This window comes from Rhinolophus sinicus, linkage group LG11 (assembly GCF_036562045.2).
Source record: "Rhinolophus sinicus isolate RSC01 linkage group LG11, ASM3656204v1, whole genome shotgun sequence".
In the NCBI taxonomy this organism is placed as follows: Eukaryota; Metazoa; Chordata; class Mammalia; order Chiroptera; family Rhinolophidae; genus Rhinolophus; species Rhinolophus sinicus.
Genome location: NC_133760.1, coordinates 45,323,197 through 45,343,668, shown reverse-complemented (window position 1 = coordinate 45,343,668; position 20,472 = coordinate 45,323,197). Strand labels below are relative to the sequence as shown.

Sequence of the window (20,472 nt, the reverse complement as noted above, 5' to 3'; positions counted from 1 at the left end):
GTATTTGAAATTAGTATAAGATTTTAACATCTTTTTGTCTTGTCCTAAAAGTGCTTTTTTTCCTTTTCGGGCTGGTGACGGGGGTCTGGATTTGTTTTTAGGCAAGGAAGAGTATTTATATGTTGGAGAGGTACAGAGGGAAGTGTGTTTGTGCATTTAAATGTGAAGACAGTGTGCCTTCCATGCCCTTTGTCAGTTACTCCTGCGTTCATGTGAATTCAAATTTCCTTAATGGAATATTGTATAAGTCACATGCAATTTTCTTAAATATTTGTTATGTAAATAAGGCATGAATTTATTCTCATTCTAAAAACTTAAAAGCGTTACAGAGAAGTCAGGGGTCTCACGTGACCACCCTCCTAGCTGGGCTCCTTCCTGGGAGGTAGTGATGGTTTTCAGTGTGTCGTGGATCCTCCCAGAACTTTTCCTACTGGGTAGACTGGAACTTTCGCTTTTTTCCACTTAATATATCTTGGAAATTTTTTCATGTCAGTTTAAGTGCTATATAAAATTCAACTGTATTTTAAGCCATTTTCCCATTGACGAACACAAAGTTTGTTTCCAGGGTTTTCTGTTCCAGAGCTGCAGGGAGCATTCTTGCTCTTGCCTCCGTGTGCGCATGTGCTGTGATTGCTGGGGCGGGGGTGGGGGGGTGGGGGGGTAGTTAAACGCTAAATTGTCCTGCGGGCTGTGCAGAGGTGATGGAGTTGCGGAGGGGACTCAGGAGAATTTGCTGGACTTCCACATATTTAGTGAAAACACAGAGTGGCAGAGCACGTGTCAGTTTTTTGTTTTGTCAGGAATGTGAGGAGTGATTTCGGTTTGCTCTGCAGACCCTGAGTGTGTGTTTGCCCAGTGCCCAGTGCTGGGTGCCGACTTGGACACATTTATAAAAAAGGCTGACTTAGGTTAGTGATGTGAAGAGGATTAACATTATGGTTGTCAGGATAATTGTGTCAAAACAGCAAGAAACACCAGGAGAATTTCATGTGTTCTGCATTTTCTTTGGTGCTTGCCTTTCATACTAGTGTTACAAACTTGGAGTTGTATATTTAATAATTTTTCTTGTATGTTTGATCAACTTGACTGTAAAATAACGACAGACATGCCGTTTCAAAGCTCTTCATTATAAGGTATCAACTGTGTATTAGTCTATCGACTCTTATTTACGTCATTGTAAAAGATCCATTCTTAAAAACAATTGTCATCAACATGAAAGGTCTCAATGCTTGCTCTAGTTTACATTTGGCACGATCTTTCCCTGTATTTCCATAGTTTACAAATGTAGCTTTGGAGGGCAGTAGCTATATTTTCCTCAATATACCACGGTTTACTTAAGCACTCCTGTTGTTGGACATCTGAGTTCTTTCTGTTTTCTATTGTGAATAAAGTGCTAGAAGCAGACTTCTACAAAGTGTTGTTTATTTTCAGCTAGCTTCTCCATCTGTGTTCCTCAAAATAAGATCGCTGGTTTATTGTATATTACCAGAAAGACTGTGAGGGTGAGCAGTGCATCCGGGAAACTGGTCCCACTGTTCTGAGAGCGTCCCAGGCTCCTTTCTCCTCCCCCAAGTAGTTTAGGTTTTATTGTTTTACTTATTGTTGTCTTGGGACAGTGGTTCTGAGATTTTTGCCCCATGGGATTGTTGGCACATTTTGTGTTGTGAGGTACGTGTGTAAATGTGTTAGCAATAGTGTCATTCTGCTTTGAAGGTTCACTAGTGTGTTAGTGTTCTCATTCTTCTCGTGCTTATCACTTTCTTATCTGAAAATGAGGCCTAGGGGACCTGGCACCCTCGAATCAGAACACTGGCTGTTCGTCCGCGGCCAGATCACAGCCCGGGGACGCGGTAAGGTGAACAATTCCGCAGTTCCAGAAACGGGTGGCGGTGTCTTCCATGCAAGAATGCCGAAGAGTTCTTCAGATCTATGTGACTTTTTCCATAAATTGGAACAGGGCTCCCTGAGTAATGGTCAGTGGAAGGACATGTAATATGTGTCATTGGTGAGGAAGTGAATGGTAAAACGGGTTTTTTTGTGACCGGCTGTGGATGCTTGAAGGTTATCCTGTGAAACCAGCAGTGCCCAGGAGGGGCTGAGATGGGCAGGTGTAGATTCCTGCATGTCTGGTGACTTGTGAGGAGCTATTGGGACCCTGGGGTTAGATTGTTTTTACCTTAAAAGCTCTGAATGCCTTAGATAAGTGGTAGCCAGGATTCCTAGGTCCGCTTTGGGTCCCAATATAGTGTTGTCTGCAAGTGTTTTCAGTATTTCAAAAAGGGTAACGATTTGCTTGTTACCTTGGTCCATGCACTAAATTGTTTTATTTAGAGTTTGTGTAAGTCATTCATTACCTAGATAGATATATAAATCTTCTTTTTATTGACTTGTAGACTCTCCTATTCCTCTTATTTTGCTTTGTGGTAACATACAAGTTCAGGCAGAATGTTTTCAGGGCTGTAACGGCAGCTTCCTGCCTTCCCTCCCCCCCCCCCAGTAATAGCCTTATTGAGATATAATTCACACACTGTATAATCCACTCATTTAAAGTTTACAGTTCAAATGGTTTTTAGTATATTCATAGAGTTGTGTAACCATCGCCAGAATAAGTTTTAGAACATTTTCTTCGCCCCGAAAAGAAACCTCTGTTAGCAGTTACTCTCCATCTTCCCCAGAACTCCCAGCCCTGGGCCGCCAGCAGTCTACTTTCTGTCTCTGGATTTGCGTCTTCTGGACACTTCATATAAATGGAATCGTGCAGTACACGTGCCCTTTGTGTCTGCCTTCTCTAGCTCTGCATGTTTTCAGAGCTCGTCCGTGTTGTAGCATGGCTCAAAACGTCATTTCTTTACCTGGCCCCGTAACATTGCACTGTGTGGATAGAGAGACACATTTGGTTTCTCCATCCATCGAGTCGATGGACTCGGGTTGCTTCCACTTTTTGGCGATTGCGAATAAGGCTGCTGTGAACTGTTTGTGTGGGCATACATTTTCAGTTCTCTCGGGTAGATACCTAGGAATATTTCCCCTTTTGGTTCTTAGTGTCATTTTAAGCCCAATGTACTTCACATCTCCTGTACTTACATGGAAATAGTGTTTTGGGTAAAAAAGAAAAAAAATCACCCAGTCGTGTGTGAGTGTGTGTGTGTGTGTGTGTGTGTGTGTGTGTGTGAGAGAGAGAGAGAGAGAGAGAGAGAGAGAGAGAGAGAGGAATTCATATTTGTGCGCATTCTTACATTATAATAAAAATAACTTAAGCCAGGGTACTACGAGCAGCCAGTGGGGTGCTGTGCTGTCCAGAGGGCACTTGGAATGCCTGTCACTTGCCATAGGCCAGTGCAGTCGCTCACCACTTTTCTCTGTTCTGAAAAACCATAGCACTTTGCAGGGGCGCTGTTTGATCTTTACTTGGTGGGTGTGTGTGTTGTGCGTGTCGGGTCCTACTCTGTCCTTGACTGTTTGTACAGACCAGGTAAAGCCTGGTTTGTTAGCCGGGTGGTAAACAACAGCACACATGGGCCGGGAAGTCTCTGGGCAGCTCTGTTTCCAGGGAAGCGTCTGGATGATCCGGGACAGGCTTATGCTAATGTTTTTAAGGTGATACTGGGATGAAAACACACAATTTGAGAATTCTCGTAGAGAACGGATGGACTTGGAGACGAGTCTCCAGACTCAGTCTGAGACACATTTCGCGGTGTTTGACAAATATTACTTTATTTCCTATGCTGCTTATAAATGTAATTATTTGCCCTCAAGTTTAAACAGTTAAATTGAAATGCTGATATTCAAGTTAGACAGGAGGAGCCTGTTTTGTTCTTTGTTTTCCTTTTCTTTAGTAACCATGTGTAGGGCATCTCATGTTATCTGCGTCTGTACAGCCTCTGCTGTCCTAGAGGACGGTGGTTACAATTCTTTGCCTTTAGCTGGTGATCAATCTCTTAATCGCATTAACTTCAGTTATTCTTATTGTTACCTCAGTTTTTCTTAGTGCTTATTTTTAGTCATTATATCTTATTGCTTTTTCCCTTGAATACAGGCTTAGATTATCTTAATCTTAGACCGTGATGTATGTGTTTAAGAATAATTTTCCTGCCAAAAATGTGTCGAGTGGCTTTTACTACGTTCGTTTCATTTTATGTGGGTAACATGGCCCTCGAATGCTGTGGCTTCTCACGGTTAAATTCTCACCTAAGTTGTTCCTATGTAAAGTATGAGACTGCAACTTGACTTTCAAATATTGGAAGTGAGTTATAGTGAGATGAAGCTGCAAAGAAAGACTCTTCATATTCCTTTGATTATAAATACCTTTGACATTTGTTTCTCCTTGAAGGTATCTTTTTCCTAATGCATGTTTGAGGAAAGACCTTCTCACCTCTTCAGGCAGGTCTGCGGGCAAACGGCTAAGATCTGAACTGAGACCCTGGGCTGTCTCCTCTCGGGAAGACCCCCTTCACGCTCTCCAGCGCCCCCGTGCAGAGTGTTTTCTTATTAGTGTGACCTCTACATATATGTAGCACCTAACGTCAAATGCTTACCTTCTGCACATGACATGAAGCAGTACCTTAATCTAATTCCAGGATGGGATAAAATATTTCTAATAAAAATAATATACAAGGCAGTGCCCAGAACACGTGTCATTTGGTAGATTTGATCTATCAAGTTACTGTTGGCTATATCATGGAGCCTACCTATAGAGCAAGCGTCAGCAAACTTTTTTTGTAACTATTTTAAGCTTTATTGGTTCCACGGTCTCTGTCCCAACTACTCAACTCTGCTGTTGCAATACATGAAAGCCGTTGCCAATGCGTAAATGACTGAGCATGGCTGCATTCCAATACAACTTTATGTATGTACACTGTAATTTGAATTGCATATAACTTACACCCATCTCAGAATATTATTCTTGTTTTCATTTCAACCATTGAAAAATGTAAAAATATTCTTACCTTGTGGGCTGTTCAAACCTCGGAAGTGGGCTGGGCTCGGCCTGTGGTGTAGTTGGGTGACCTCCGGTCTGGAGGAATTAGTGGACATTAGCGGTGGTGTGGACCGTGTGGTACTTGGCTTATGAAAACACTGTGGAGTTAGCTTTCGGGTGGAGGCGAAGACCCAGGGCTAAGGGACTCCGGCTGCTGGGAGGAGTAGCAGGTGGGCTCAGAGTCGCAGGAGACCCTGGAATCTCAGGTGGGATGTGTGTGATTGTGCTGTTTTGGAGAATTGTCTTAGAGAAGTGGCCCGTCACACCCTCTCATCGCATGTGTGAGCTCATGGAGACTCAAGGCAGCTGAAGCCTGAGGGTCAGTAGGGAGTCTGAGATGTTCCAAGTGCCTGGCACTGGCCGGGGGCCTCACAGGGCTGCTGGGTGCGCATTTACCCCCCCCCCCCCCCCCCCCGGCTTACAGACGCAGGCACTGGGGCTTTGGAAAGGCTGGTCACTCAACTAGAAAAGTCTCGGCTGGGATTGAAAAGTAGTTTTACTTCTGTGATGCTCGGGGTGGTGTGTTCAAGTGAGGAGGTCTGTTTTTTCAGATTTGGTTCTGCTGTTCATTTTCTGTGTGATCTTAGGGAAGTCAGTGATTTCCCATTTAAAAAAAAAAAATCTTTTGGTTAGAAAGTAACTTCTACCTAGTCTGCCTGTCAGAATTATTGTTGATGATGAAGCTAGAGGAATGGTAAGAGTCCTTTGAAAACATATGAAGTACCACTCAGAAGTGAGATGCTTGGTCAAGGTGAGGCCCCTCTCATGTGTGCTCTGTCCCATCAGTGTAGCTCTCGAAGCCCAGAGCCAGCGCTGGGAGCTGGAGTCTTCGGAGAAACCCTTACGCTCTCGGTGAGTTTACTTTCCTTTAATACTGTCCTTTACTTTCCTCCTATTAAGCAGAATAGAAGCTGAAATAGAGAAGGGGTGGAAGTCGGAATGACATAGAAGGAAGAGAGAGCAAAGTAGCAGAGCCTGCGTGATGCTGAGCAGGGAGGGCACGGAGGGGTGAGAAGAGCGAAGGCTGTGTGTTAGGTCTGCTTTAGTCACAAGGCAGATTGTTATCATTTTACTTTATTTTTATCATTATTAAAGTTTTAGCCTGTAGAGAAGAAAGCTTGGAATACTTATAGGTTTCATTTTCTATTAGTGAAGACTAAACAAGGTGTTTATGGTCCGTACAGGACCTCTTGAAAGTTATCACAGCGTTAACTTGGATTATGCTTTCATAACTATATATATAATTTTATCCATAAATATATATATTTTTATGTGTATATATATGTATGTATACATTAATTTGGTATGTTATTTAATACATGTTTTATTTTGTCCTTTGGTCTTAAAAACTTGCAGCTGTTTCACAGATAGGACAGCTTTAGCGGGTGTGTTTAGCAGGTGGCTGAGGAAGCGTTATTACGATTAAAGTGCTGTATAGTCGTATTGGAAATACTGAAATAGTAACCATCTCAGGCCTCCCTTTGTAATGGAGCAAAGTTATTGCCGAAGAACTTCACAGCACGTTGCAAATGGATGCGACTGCTAATATAATAGCTTGCGCAGATTTAAGAGAAGTTAGGTGGTAAATGAGGCGTGTGTATTTAAAATAAACTTGGTCTGAGCAACTTAACATGATGAAACAGTGCAGGGTCCACATAATTTTTATAATCAATGTTTTAAATTTTATGCACATCTAGAAAAGGTGTCTTTCTGTCATCTGCTGGTTGGCTGCTCTATGAAGGTATCAGACATAGTTTCTGTTCTGTTTCGTTTGCTTTTTTTTTTTTTATTGGGGAAGGGGAACAGGACTTTATTGGGGAATGGTGTGTACTTCCAGGCCTTTTTTCCAAGTCAAGTTGTTGTCCTTTCAATCTTAGTTGTGGAGGGCACAGCTCAGCTCCAGGTCCAGTTGCCGTTGCTAGTTGCAGGGGGTGCTGCCCACCATCCCTTGCGGGAGTTGAACCAGCAACCTTGTGGTTGAGAGGACGCGCTCCAACCAACTGAGCCATCCGGGAGCTCAGCGGCAGCTCAGCTCAAGGTGCCGTGTTCAATCTTAGTTTTAGGGGGCGGAGCCCAGCATCCCTTGTGGGACTCGAGGAATTGAACTGTCAACCTTGTGGTTGAGAGCCCACTGGCCCATGTGGGAATCGAACCGGCAGCCTTTGGAGTCGGCCCCTCGTTTGCTATTTTTTGAGTTAAGAAAGTTACCTAGTTGGGAATGTGGGGAAGAAAAGTGTTAATTTATTAAAGGTAGTGGGTTTCTGTTTGGCTTTAGACATTTTTGTTGTTACAATAATATTAGTGGCTTATTTGTGAAATTTGTGTAGGTGGAAGTTACATACTTTGAGTTGTTGCTTTTATTTTAATCATTGCCATCATCGAAGAAAGAAACTACCATGTTCCTTTTTCTGGCAAAAAGCATAACAGAAGCCTTAAATGAAATTTGTCTGTTATAAAAAGAGTACAACTTAGTAAACTAGGAATATGCAGACACTTCCATAACCTGATAAAGAGTGGCACTTTCTAACAAATATTAACATTACGTGAAACACCAAAAACACTTCCTATTAAGCCAGGAACAAAACACGATGCCTACTCTTACCAGTATAATTTGGCCCTGTCTTGGTAATTCTAGCCCATGCAGCAGGGCTAGAGAATTGTCTGGTTGGTTATAAAATAAGCATCCAGAAGTCATTAGCTTTTCTACATAACAGTCAGAAAATATAATTTAAAAAGGAAAGAAAGATTTCTTTCACTCACTTAGAGCATCAAAATCCCCAAAATAATTGAAAACAAAGCCAGAAATGTACAGAAAAAAAAATGCTACAGTGGTGGCATCAAAGACTTGAAGATGTTAAATTAACTAATTTGTTAATTAATATAATTCAAATAAAAGTCCCAGTGAATTTTGTCAGGGGGGAGAAGAATAAACAGGTAAGAATAGCCGCGAATTTTCTGTAAACTAAAGATGAGTTTGGGGGAGGACTGGTTTTGTACTATCAACTGTTCATGGATTTATGCAAGACTCTTTAGAGGGTAATCTGAGCCCTGGACTAGACAGCAGTAGCAGTAGACCTGAAAAGAAAGCCTAAGACCTGGCCCAGCTATGCATGAGTTTCATATATAATCAAAGTCTGTGTGTCACTCAGGGTTTTTCCAAGATGATTGCTTGAGAGAAAATCAGTCGTCTTGGTTTAAGTAAACACCAAGCAAAGGCATTTCTTTGGTCAAGTACCTGGGGTACTCTTGTGGTGATACTTGCTTCAGCGACTCCGGAGAAGGTTCCGATGCCCTATCTCCCTGACTTTGCTTCTTTCTCAGGGTTGGTTCCATTCTCTCCTGTTGTCAGTGGGCTTCCTTTTTGTTGCTGGAGGAAAAGGAGGTATGGCTGTTGATAATTCCAAGCTTCTACTTTTACAGCTTGAGGTCAAAATAGAAAATGACCTTCCGAAGTGTCAGTATGTAAAGTCCCAAGGAAGGACACCCCGGGGCTCTGGGGTCCTGTGCCCGTCCCGGGCCATGACCGTGGGACACCGTACTCATGGGGTCTCCCCATGCCTGCTCCTATCCCAAGGTCCAGCTGGCTCTGCTGAGCACCTCGACAGTGACATGGAACCGTAGGGCGGGGATTGTCCCCCATGGGAAGAGGATAGGGTGGTAGAATTATGGGGGGAGCAAAGGACAGGCCACTGGGCAGACTCGGGCGTCCTTGAGAAAAGGATGGAGTATTGAATAAGGGGTGCTGGACACTGATTAACTCTGGGAAAAACAAGTTATAACCCACCTTTCACCATATTCAGTTAAATTCCAAATGACTGATAGTTAAATAAGATAAAGAAAAAAATTAAATAACTAGAAGAAATATAGTCAGATTTTTAAAATAGACTTTGGTTTTGAGCAGTTTTAGGTTCACAGCAAAATTGAATGGAAGGTACAGAGATTTCGTCCCATATCCCACCAGGGTAATTATAACTATTTTTATAACCAATGAACCTACATTGATATGTGACTATCACCCAAAGCCCATAGTTTACATTAACTCACTTTGGTGTATGTTCTGTGGATTTGGATAAATGTGTAATGAGACACATCCAATTATAATATCCTACAGAATAGTTTCACTGCCTTCAAATCTGCCGTGCTCCCCGTAGTCACCCCTCTCTCCTCCCAACCTCTGGCAACCATGATCTTTTTATTGTCTCTATAGTTTTATCTTTTTCAGAATATAAGGATCATACAGTATGTAGCCTTTTCAGATTGGCTTTTCTCACTTAGTAATAAGCATTTAAAGTACCTCTGTGTCTTTTCATGGCTTCGGTAGCTCATTTATTCTTGCTGTTGAATCCTTTTCATTGTCTGGATGTATCATAGTTTATTCGGTTACCTACTGAAGGACGTCTTGGTTGCTTCCACATTTAGGCGGTTATGAGTAAAGCTGCTATAAACATCTGTGCGCAGGGTTCTGTGTGGACATTACGTTTTCAGCTCATTTGGGTAAATACCGAGGAGGGCGATTGCTGGATCATAGGGTGAGAGTATGTTAGTTTTGTAAGAAACCGCCAAACTGTCTTCTGAAGTGGCTGCGCCGTTTGCACTCCCACCAGTGATGGATGAGATTCCCGTCGCTCCACGTCCTCACCAGCATGTGAAGTGGTCAGTGGTCTGGATTTGGGCCATTCTGATAGGTGTGGAGGGTGTCTTGCTGTTTGCATTTGTAATTCCCTGATGATGTATGATGCCTGGTATCTTTTCATATGCTTATTTACCATCTGTGTATTTTTTTGAGGTATCTGTTTAGGTCTTTTGCCCATTTTTTAGTTGAGTTGTTTTCTTATTGTTGGGTTTGAAGAGTTTTTGTATATTTTTGGATACCAGTCTTTTATCAGATTGTGTGTTTCGTAAAAATTTTCTCCCAGTCTGTGGTTTGTGTTCTTATTCTTTTGATAGTCAGATATTTTTCTAATCTCAAGGTAAAATAGCCTTTTGAAACATAAAGAAAAGGGAGCTGTCAAAGCAGAGATTGCAGACTGGTGGCCTGAGCACTGGATCAGAATTGCACATACGTTTTGGTTTGCCTATTCTGTTTTGCCTTGTTTAATTGATCTTATGAAAATTATGTCAGAATTTTAAAACAAAAATTTTACCTACAAGTCGAGATTTCTGGCTTACAACATGAGAAGCGTTGGCAGTACTGGGCTCACATTCCTTAATGGCGACAATCGGCCAGCATTACGTGGCAGCCTGGGGCATGGGCTTTCAGGGTTACCACCTTCTCCACTACTCCCTAATATACCCCAACATTGCAGGTTGCCCCTTCTTGTTACAGTTATATTCATTTACCTTAGCTGTCTGTTCCTTTTAGGCAAAGATTCGTAGGTATATGTCCATCAAAATAAAAGAATTTATGCACATTAAGAAAAACTTCACAAAATAGAAAGACTAACAGGAAGGTGTATTTGTCTCTATGGCAGAAGGTTAATAACCCTAATATATAAAGAATACCAATAAGAAAATAAGACAAAACAAAAATATAAGAACAAAAATTAAAAACAAATATAAATTGATTCCCGGTAGGCTGTAAGCTTCCTGAAGGCAAGGACCGTGTCCGTCTTGTTCGGTGTAGTATCTTAGTGCCTTCCGCTTTGTAGGTGTTTAGTCAATATTTGTTAATGCTAGTTAATGATGGCTGATATTTACTGAGGGTATACTGTTGGCTAAGTAAAGTGTAAACCCCGTACTCAGCCCTGTCCCTACTCTTGCTCAATCCCTACAGAAACCCTCCAAGGTAGGTCTTCTCGTCCTCATGTCACAGGTGGGAAATGGGCCTAGAGCGGGAAAGCACCTGCCCAGGAAGGTTCCATCCCAGCGCACACTCTTTAAACTACTATACGAATTCCGTCCAATAGCTTAATGAAATGAGTGGAAAAGACAGGTAAACATGGGTAAAATTCCTAACCTTATTAGGAATCGAAGAATAAAAACAAAACACTCTTCATGGCTGTGGGGGTTGGGGAAGGACCCGCTTGCATTTCTGGGGGGACTATATCAGCACCGGTCTGGTGGAGGGCGTTTTGGGAATAGTCTTCAAAAGTATTAACTGTTCATAACTTTTCACCAAGGGATTCCACTTCTAGGAACTTATTTTAAGAGAAAAATGAGAGTTGATTATAGATTTACGTGCAAAGATAACATTAGAATGTTAATTAAGTAGTGAATAATCAGAAGCAACCTAAATGCTCAATGATAAGGGATTGGTAGAATCAATAATGGTATATTCATGTACTAGAATAATATACAGTCATTGCAGATTCATTTTTGTAGCATCAAGTGACATGCATGGTGACCATGGTATAGCCACTGTGTTTTTCCACGACTATCAAATGGCATGTGGCATAAAGCAGTGCACAGGAGGTACGCGTGAGGTATGTGTCCGGTACATAGTCCCCACTGACTGTGTTTGCTGCTAGTCAGGGGGTGGAGCTATAGGTGATTTTTAATTATTTTTGCTGTGTGCTTTCCCAAACAGCTTAAATTTCCATATTTCTTTCAGAGTTTATTTTGCTAATTTTGAAAGAATATATGACCTCCTAAAGTCAACCTGGGTTTACAAATGCTATGTTTTCAGTGTATATGTAAATGAATTCTTTGTGAATCGGTCTGTTTTTGTTTTTCTCACTTAAGCTTTAAAAAATTCTGTAAACAATGCTAGCACTCATCCAAAATATCTCAACAGTACAGGAAAAAAACAGTAAATTATGAAAGCCTTCCTCCGTGTTAGTCTTGTTACCAGTTCCATGACCCAAGGTTATGATTAAACTAGTTTAAATATATGGCAGGAGTTTGCCTTATTTGGTATAAATTATTTATTAAGCCAATAGTCGCCTCTCCCTTGTTTTGGATATCTGGATTTTCATGCCTCGGGTCCTAGAGAGCAAGTGTCTTGTGTTGGTTCTGTGCCACTTTTACTGGCGCTGGAACACAGGGCAAGGTACAGGCACTTGTGTATTTGCCGGGCAGCGTCTGTTCTTAAACACCCGCCCCTCCACCAAAGATAAGTAACAAATAAAATTTTGGTATTAGAATTGTGTGGGTTAAACACATTCACATTTCACTGTTATAGTTGAAAACAGCAAACCTGTGAATGAGCACTTCTTTTTGGCATTTGGACCTTGTAGATAAGGAAAGATTCAGTCTTGTTTATGTGTTTTTTGCACTGAGCAAATATTTGAGGACCTCCCACTTGGGGAATAAGTTTATTAACTAAGATTTTGTTTGAAGATATTTGGCCTTCGTTGGGGAATTAGTCTTTGAGCTCCCCAACTGTATTCAAGTTTGGTTAGATCTACTCAGAGGAGTCAGAGAATTCAGAATTTTTACTGGAAGGGGAATGATAGAATTAGATAAAGCAACTGATAGGTAACAGTTTTTTTCCTTTTCTGTCTCCTTCCCTTTACATTATAATTGCTTGGAAGTAGTGGTGAGTTTGGGGGCCAGAGTTAGGCTGTAGGAAGAAGTCAGACTGTGTTCATTCTCCCTCCATAGCAGTAAAAGGGAAGGGACCGAGAGCAAATAGAAGAAACACCATCCTTCTGAAACACTGGCCTACTAAAGCTGTGGTCCTGGAATTGAGAGCAAGACGGTGGCATTTAAAAGGACTGCTCTGATTTCTAGGGAAGCATGTATGAGCACCTCTTCAAAGAAGAAAAAAATGCCAACTTTATAATCTAGGACACAGAGACAAGAATCCATTCTCTGCGTTATTTCTCCCATGTCCTAACCAAGGAGGTGTAGACATAGCAGATATGACCTTCAGCCATGAAGAGCAGTTTCAAATGCCTGCAAAGCTTGCCAAAGTATTTCCTTTGACATAGCTTTATGTCGTCATCCATATTTTCTCTATCTCCCTTGTTTTTATAAAATCTTAGGATGCAATGAGCATTTAGGGGTGTGAATACATTTCTTTTTCCTTTTAGCCTCGATCCTGGCGCTCTTCCTATTTAGTTAGGCATGGCTTTTTTCAAGTGACCTTGCTGCGTCCTTATCGGTACTATAGAAAGGCAGACATATTGCGCAGACTTTAAAATACAAAGCTAATAGGGTGTTGCATTCTTGAAGTACTTCTAAACCTTGGCTTAGAAATTACGTGCTCATCGTGGGTGTTTCCTTGTAGCCATATCTCTGTGTACATGCAGACTTACTTCCTTAGGCGACACTCTGAGAAGTGCAATTGCCTTTTTAACTCCAAAGGACGCCTGTGGTTCTTGGGCCAAACTGCCCTCCCTTCTGCTTCTGTCATTTCCTCCCACAGTGTGTGAACCCATTTCCTCGGATCCTGGTACCAAGCTCATTTTAAGGCCCATCATCCCTCTGTTGGGACCACGTGGACGTGGCTGTGGATGGATGTGCCCGTGAACTGAGTGCCCCTCTTCAAGAGGGCTTCTCTGTGCTGCGTCCTGGGTCTGGGAACACGGAGCTGAGTCTGAGTGGAGAGCCCATAAGTGGGGAGTCCGCCGTGATTGACCGCTGGGCAAGAGGCAGGACTAGCACTGGAGAGGGCCGGGCACCAAGGGGCAGCGGGTGCACTTCTGCTGCTGGGAGATTTCCCGGGCCGGCGATTGAGCTCTGGAAGGCCGAGCAAGAAGGTGTTCCAGGCACAGGGCTCCTGAAAAGGGCACAGTTGTGTGTGGCTGCACTGGGGAGGAGAGCGGGCAGGCAGGAGGCAGGCAGGAAGGCAGAGTGGTGACAAGGAGTTTGAAAGTGACACTCATAGGCTGAGAACAGGGACCCCGGTGATCACGGGGCAGAGGCCTAGGGAACAGAGTCGCTAGGCGCCGAGGACCAGTGTGCAGCCTGCTGCAGTGTCCAGTGCAAGGGGCAAAGGCCGTACGGCAGGGCGGGCTCTGATTTGGAAGCGGTGTTTTGGGACAGGGAGTAGAAGGGACAGGATTTGGAGACCTGTTAACTCGAGAGGGTGAGGAAGAAGGAGAACCAGGGAAGACGCTGACGTTTCCATTTGGAGGGAAATACAAGGAGGAGGGCTAGGTTTTGGAGAAGGATAGGGGATTTCATTTTGGACTTTCTGAGTTTTAGTTGACATTGGGTAGAGGAGTCTAGCTGGCAGCTGGAAATACAGGAGCGTGTGTGTGTGTGTGTGTGTGTGTGTGTGTGTGTGTGTGTGTGTGAGGGAGAGGGAGAGGGAGAGGGAGAAGGAGAGAGAGAATTTCTTTGTAAAAATCTGAGCCTCCTGAAGATGTCGCTCAGACTGCCCTAGGCTTGCCCTCGGGCTGCGCTGTCACTTGTCTCGGTGACTGAAGCACCAGAGAACAATCAGACGGCGCCTCAGACCTCAGTCCCACTCCGCACAGGAAACTACCACCCGCAGTTTTTAACATGCTCTTCCAGAAATTTGTCTGGCATGTACACTGACATCTAAGTCTGTACATCCCTAGAAAAGGTGACTCAGACACCAGCAGAAACTCTCTGCACATACTGAGTTGGGCATGTGGCGACTTCCCAAGTGTCGTGTCATGGGTCCCTCTGTGCCGCAGGGGTCAGTGCTGCCCACAGGCCGGCCGCCGAGTTCCCTCTCTGGTTGCTTAGGTTCTCAGGCTGCCTTGTGTGTAAGCTCTCGGTCTGTGGCCTAGATTGTTAGAGAAATTCCAGTTCTTTCTCCTTTAAGTGTTAGTTTTCTTTAATGAATATTTTTCCTTGTGATAAAAATGTACAACAGTTAACGTGCATGTTTTTAAAAGTGTGATAAAAATGTACAACAATTAACATGTGCATTTTTTTAAAAGTGACCCCCTCCCCAAATTCACTCACCAGATTTAATCACTGTAACCAGTATGGTGTGTAGATCCTGTTCTGTGGATGTGGTGGCACACACACACACACACACACACACACACACACACATTTTTCATATGGCAAACTATACAGAAGATGACAAATGGCCCATAATCTCTCCAAACAGGTAATAATCCCTATTAGAAACGCAGATACACACGGGTGGTTTAAAAACTTTGTAACAATACAGTGATACGAAATAAAATGCTAAGGTCTCCCTTACTCTCCTGTGCGTGCCCCTGAGGTAATCACTGCTCATAGTTCTCCTTCCAGAAACCGTGTGCCGCAGGGCGACTGCTGTGTGTCCTCGCTCTGTGTGTGTGTGTGTGTGTGTGTGTGTGTGTGTGTGTGTGTGTAATGCACACAAAAGGCATCCTGTTAAATACATTGTGCTTTTTCTTTCAAACTTAACGAATCTTAGCCCTTCCCTGTCAGCTCGTACACTCAGCAGTCGTCTGTGTAATGGGTTCCCGGCTGTCACTTCAGGGAAGGGCATTTCACTGGATCCCATTGACAGACACGGAGGCCGCCTCTGAGTGTGATAGTGGTCCCGATAATGCTGTGGCAAATATCCTTGTTCCCGCAGGGAAATATTTCTGAGGATGAAAAGGGCATGTGTTCTTCACCAGCTTTATTGAAGTATAACTGACGTAACGTTGCCCCCTGCCCCTCGTGCTCCCAGGGCCTTGGCGCCCATTGCTGTTGGCACCCTGCTGCTGGCCGCCTGGTCCGTCACAGTTGTGCTGCACGGACGCAGTGAGATACCCTGACTCCGGCTGCCTCCAGCCACCTGGAGCCGGGCCTCCCCCCAATTGTCAGGTTCAACACGAGCTTAGCAGATTTCCTTCCATTTTGTATCCGCTTGCCCTCCCAGAGGCAGCTCTTCACACCAATGCGGCTTCCTTCTGCTCCTGGCCTGCAGTGCTAGTGGACCGAAGTCGCCTCACCAGCCGCCAACTTAGTTTCTCCTTCCCTCCCTCCTCCGAGGGCCCCAGCCCCTCAGGCCTGAGCCGCTGCAGGCATCCTCGCTCCTCCCTTTCCGTTGCTGGTCATGCTCTGAGGCCTGGGCCTCGTGTCTGTGTGTGAGGTTTCTGGAGCCCGTTCCTTTCCCGCCGCCATCTTGTAGGCATTTCACTGGTCCTCCCACGGTTGCAAGAATGTAGGAGCTGTTTTCTCTGCGTCCAGTCTTGTCTCTTTGCCAGTCCGTTTGTACAGTTACCGGATAAATCTTGTTAACATGCTGCATTTCAGAAGTCCCTCGTTCCCTACTCCCTCTCAGAAACATTTAGATACGTGGTTGCCTCACGCTACAAAACTGTTCTTCTGCAGAGCGTGTGAGATCTTGCTCCCTAGCATGTGTCGTCAGTTTTGGCTTAAATAAACTCTTCTAAAAAGTCACAAATATATAAATGAATGAATGAATGCATGCATGCGTGGTTTCCTGTTACAGTAGGGGAACACCCCACTTTCTTTTTTTTAACTTTGAGTATAATTTTTATTGAAATACAATGTCCACAGAGAAAAGTGCACAGATCCTATGGCTTTGATGTAGCTTGAGGAATTTGCAGAAAGGCGGCCTACCTGAGTAACGTGCACCTGCAGAAGACGCAGGACGCGCTAGCATCCCAGAAGCCCCCCTTACGCCCTTTCCCTCTCACTCCGTCCAAAGAGTAACTATGATGCTGACTTTTATATCATAGATAAATTTTACCTACTTTTGAACTTTATATAAGCCCAGCTATACATCTTTTACGTCTGACTTCTTTTGTTCACTGTTATATTTGTGAGCTTCATGCATATTATTACATGTAGCTGTTTTTTCATTCTCATTGGTATATAATATTTCATTTTATGAATTACCACAATTTATTTATCCATTCTATTACTGGTGGACATTTGGGATTGTTTCCAGTTTGGACTATTATGAATAGTGCTGCTCTGTGCAGTCTTGTATGTGTCCTTTGGTGAAAATGTGTCCACATTTCTGTTGGACATACATCTAGCAGTAGAATTGCTGCTTATGTAAATATCGTCAGTTTTCCAAAGTGATTGTACCAATTCCTGCTCCCACCTGCAGTGACTTCACATCCTCATTGACACTTAGTGTCTTCTTCATTTTAGCCCTTCTGGTGACACCCCACTTTCTTAGCCTGCTGTTCTGTCCCTCTGTGCTTGCTGGGCGCTTCCCGGCTGTACTTCACACCTCTCCTCTCAGGAAATCAGCTTCTTCCTGGGGCCTTGTCTGCCAACCATTCTCCTCAGCCCTTCTCAGCTGATGTTCACTGGCTGACCTCGCTGCCTGTCACTGAACTCACTACGCAGACGTTGTGAATGAATGACATGCTGTTGGTCCTGTGCGGATCGGAGTACAGAGGAGTGAGAGGGTCAGGCCGGTGTCACCTGGATTCTGTGTCTTCTCGGTTTGTGTCCACTGGAGCAGAGTGTGAAGGCAGAGGCCTGGCCTTGCAGCCCACAAGTGCTCTGCCCAGGAGGGTAATACATAAATGCTGGGAACGCTGCCAGAGCACTTCCGCTAAGACTTCTTGGATGGTCTTCTGTTGTTCTTTTGGCACTTTTGATTAAGCTCTTCAGCTCAGCTGGAGTTGTAACACTGAAGCGAAGGTAGAAGGTATGGATGCAGAGTCATCAGCTAAGTTATCTCCTAAGACTCCAGTAAACGAGGTTGTTCCAGATGGTTTTCTTCTGTTGGCTCTGCCCATACTAACCTCTCTGCTTTTCTTTTCTCTCAGTCTGCATGAGGAGATCAGTGATTTTTATGAATACATGTCTCCAAGACCCGAGGAAGAGAAGATGCGGATGGAGGTAGTGAACAGGATCGAGAGTGTCATCAAGGAGCTCTGGCCCAGCGCTGACGTAAGTACCTGTCTGGGTAGCTGGGTGCTCAGGGTGGAGAGACTGGTGGTGTTGCCTTCAGGCGAAACGGGCAGTGGGATGTACGGTCTAATGAAAGCTTACAGGCCTGCGATTTCCTTCAGCCTTTAGGATTTGGGGCTTCCTAATCCTTGCATTGGATTGGCTGACGTACTTCCAGCTATTTCTTTGCAGTGCCAGAGGGCGACTGCTGAAGGCACACTATACTTAGGAACCACTCGTATAAAGCCTCGCTGTGTAGTCCGCTGCTAGACGTGCTGTTCAAAGCCCGATGTGATTTTGGTCCACCCTGCTGGGATAAACCCTGTGTCACTGTTTGTAGCAGTGAAAGTCCAGGAGGAATCTCTCCTGTTCATTTTCCTGGGTGGATGCAGGCATCAGTCTGCTCTTCCCGTCCCTGGAAGTGTTGCTGTCCTCTCTCTGACCACCGTGTGCCCAGGACACCCCCACCAATGAGCATCACTTTGGCCCGAGATTCCCTCTTGGCTTATTTGTGCTTCTTGTTTTTGACAGTGAGTTAATACTTCACTTCTCAGGGCTCCCTTGAGAGTCTGTTTTGCAATTGTGTGCGTTCTAAGAAGTAACCTAGAATTCATCACTTTGCTTCTGACTCTGTCTATCGTGGGGTGCTGAAGGGGAGCCGGGAAGTTTTCTTTTGTTCAGTTGGCAAAACAAGCCTCAAATAAGATACTACAGGTGAAGGGAAGGAAGGGAAGAGGACATTGACATTTTACTGAGCAGCTACTTTGTGTCACATTGCTTCTCCTATGTGATCTCGCTCAGCGCCCCTCAGCTGGGGGCTGTTCGCCCCCCAGGAGAGGAGGCCTTTGGCATTCATTATCAAAGACAGTTTTGATTATCACGCCTGGTAAGGTGCTCCTGACACAGGGTGAGTAGAGGCCCAGGACGTTGCTAACCACCCCACGGCGCACAGGACGGCCACGATGCCGCCATGACAGTGCCTGGCGTTCTCTGGGGAGTCTCGTGCTGATTCAGTCATCTGTGAGGTGACTCCTGAAGAGGGCACACAAATTGAGTTGTGATCATAAGGGAACATTAGTGAATGAATGTTACTGTTGAAAGTTTTCTATTTTAGTCTGCATGTTTGATATTTGAACCTAATACGTTTAAACTGTGTTTGGAATGTCTCCCTATGAGACACGGAATCCCTGATTCATGAAAGCATAGGGGGTATAAAAAATGCTCTTGCAGTACAAAAAAGTGCCAGTAGAGGGTAGCAGAAACCAGCATTTCGCCATAGCTTGGTGGCTTCTCATCTCGCACCTCTTAATATAATAATTGTTTCTATTTCAGGTCCAGATATTTGGGAGTTTCAAAACTGGCCTTTATTTACCTACCAGGTTAGTATATTTATGAAGCTTTCAAGGGGTTGTGCATTTTTCCTGGTGTATTTATTTTGGCTGTGGAATGTGTAAGAGTAGAAACAAAACAGACTTACGAAGCAGAAATTCACTTACCTGTATTTTATTTGAATTATCTTGAGGTAGACTCTCACTTCAGATCATCTGATTGGACAGGTGATACAGAGAGTGTGTCATCTCAGATAGTTGTAACAGGGGCCTGTAGCAGTGGAACCGGTTAGCCGTTTTAGCCATGGACTACCCTGCAGGGAACTGCTTGGCCCCTACCCCAGCCCGCCAGCGCAGAGGTCAGTGTGATGCGATGCAGAAGCAGCTGATTATACTGCGGAGCTTGCACGCTCCGAATGCCACGTCCCTTGTCTTATTAAGCACTCATAGTGTTAGCCGCTGCTCCAGCAGCCTGGTCCAGAAATTCGGGGTACAGACTCTTCTCTGAGGAGGGTCTTGGTCTTTCCAGGTCCCTTATTTATTTCAGTCTCTCAGGTGAGGGCTGTCTTGGCCCACAGCCTGGGGGCCCTTTTGGGGATGGGAAGGCTTCCCTGAGGGGTGAGGACCTGTTCTCTAAGAATTGCGATGCTACGGTTGAAGGAAAGCATTCCATCATGATTTTGTTTCTATTTTTATTGTGGTAAAACACTTAACATGATTTACACTTACAAAAACATGATTTACCCTGATAACAAGTTTATAAGTGCACACTACAATATGATTAACTATAGGTATCCCTCCTGTTTTTTGATTTGAGCTTGATATGGTGTTTTTTACCTAAACTTAAAGTGTGTTGAAGTGGATGGATCCTAGCACTTTCCATTCTTCCCGTTGCTGTCCTAAGCCTCGAAAAGCCATAAAATATTCAACTTTGAACTCATTAATATTATTCCTTATTTAGGTTCTGAGTCACTCTTTCTAAAAAAAGTAATTACATTTTATGATTAGGTAGTGCAGTCACATAATTTGGATTTGAAAAGGGCACAAAAATATTCATGGCAAAAACTCTGGATTTGACCTCTATCCCCAGTTCCTCTCCTTGGAGGAGCCACTGTTGCCATTTCTTGCATATCTTTCCAGAGACAGTCCATGCAGATAAAGTAAAAGGAAATGTGTATTCCAGTGTGTTTCCTTGCTTTTTTACATAAATGGTGGCATACTAGAGACACTGTCTGCATCTTGCTTTTTACACTGAATAATCTAAGTGAGTTAGTTCATCTCATCCACATTGAAAATGTTAAGTTTTTTGAGTACCAGAAACCTGTATGAACAGGGAACGTTAACTGGTATTTTTTGAGGTTTTTTGCTTCTTTCAAAATCGTCCCCATTTCCTGAGGCCTGGCTTGTATGATATGACTGGGAGGAGGAGGTTGTTATAACAAGTCT

At 43.9% G+C, this 20,472-nt stretch overlaps 1 protein-coding gene across 4 annotated transcripts in view; it reads left to right on the top strand.

Annotated features, from left to right (window-relative positions):
* The window catches only part of TENT4B (terminal nucleotidyltransferase 4B), a 47,463-nt gene that overhangs the window by 14,679 nt on the left and 12,312 nt on the right, over positions 1-20,472 (top strand). For 3 of the 4 annotated variants that reach the window (XM_074314925.1, XM_074314923.1, XM_074314926.1), the window contains 2 exons: positions 17,575-17,698; positions 19,031-19,077. In XM_074314925.1, the coding sequence (XP_074171026.1) occupies positions 17,575-17,698; positions 19,031-19,077 (171 nt within the window). Of the gene's footprint in view, positions 1-5,764; positions 5,831-17,574; positions 17,699-19,030; positions 19,078-20,472 lie in introns of all 4 variants that reach the window. The other variant, XM_074314924.1, reaches the window with a different exon arrangement.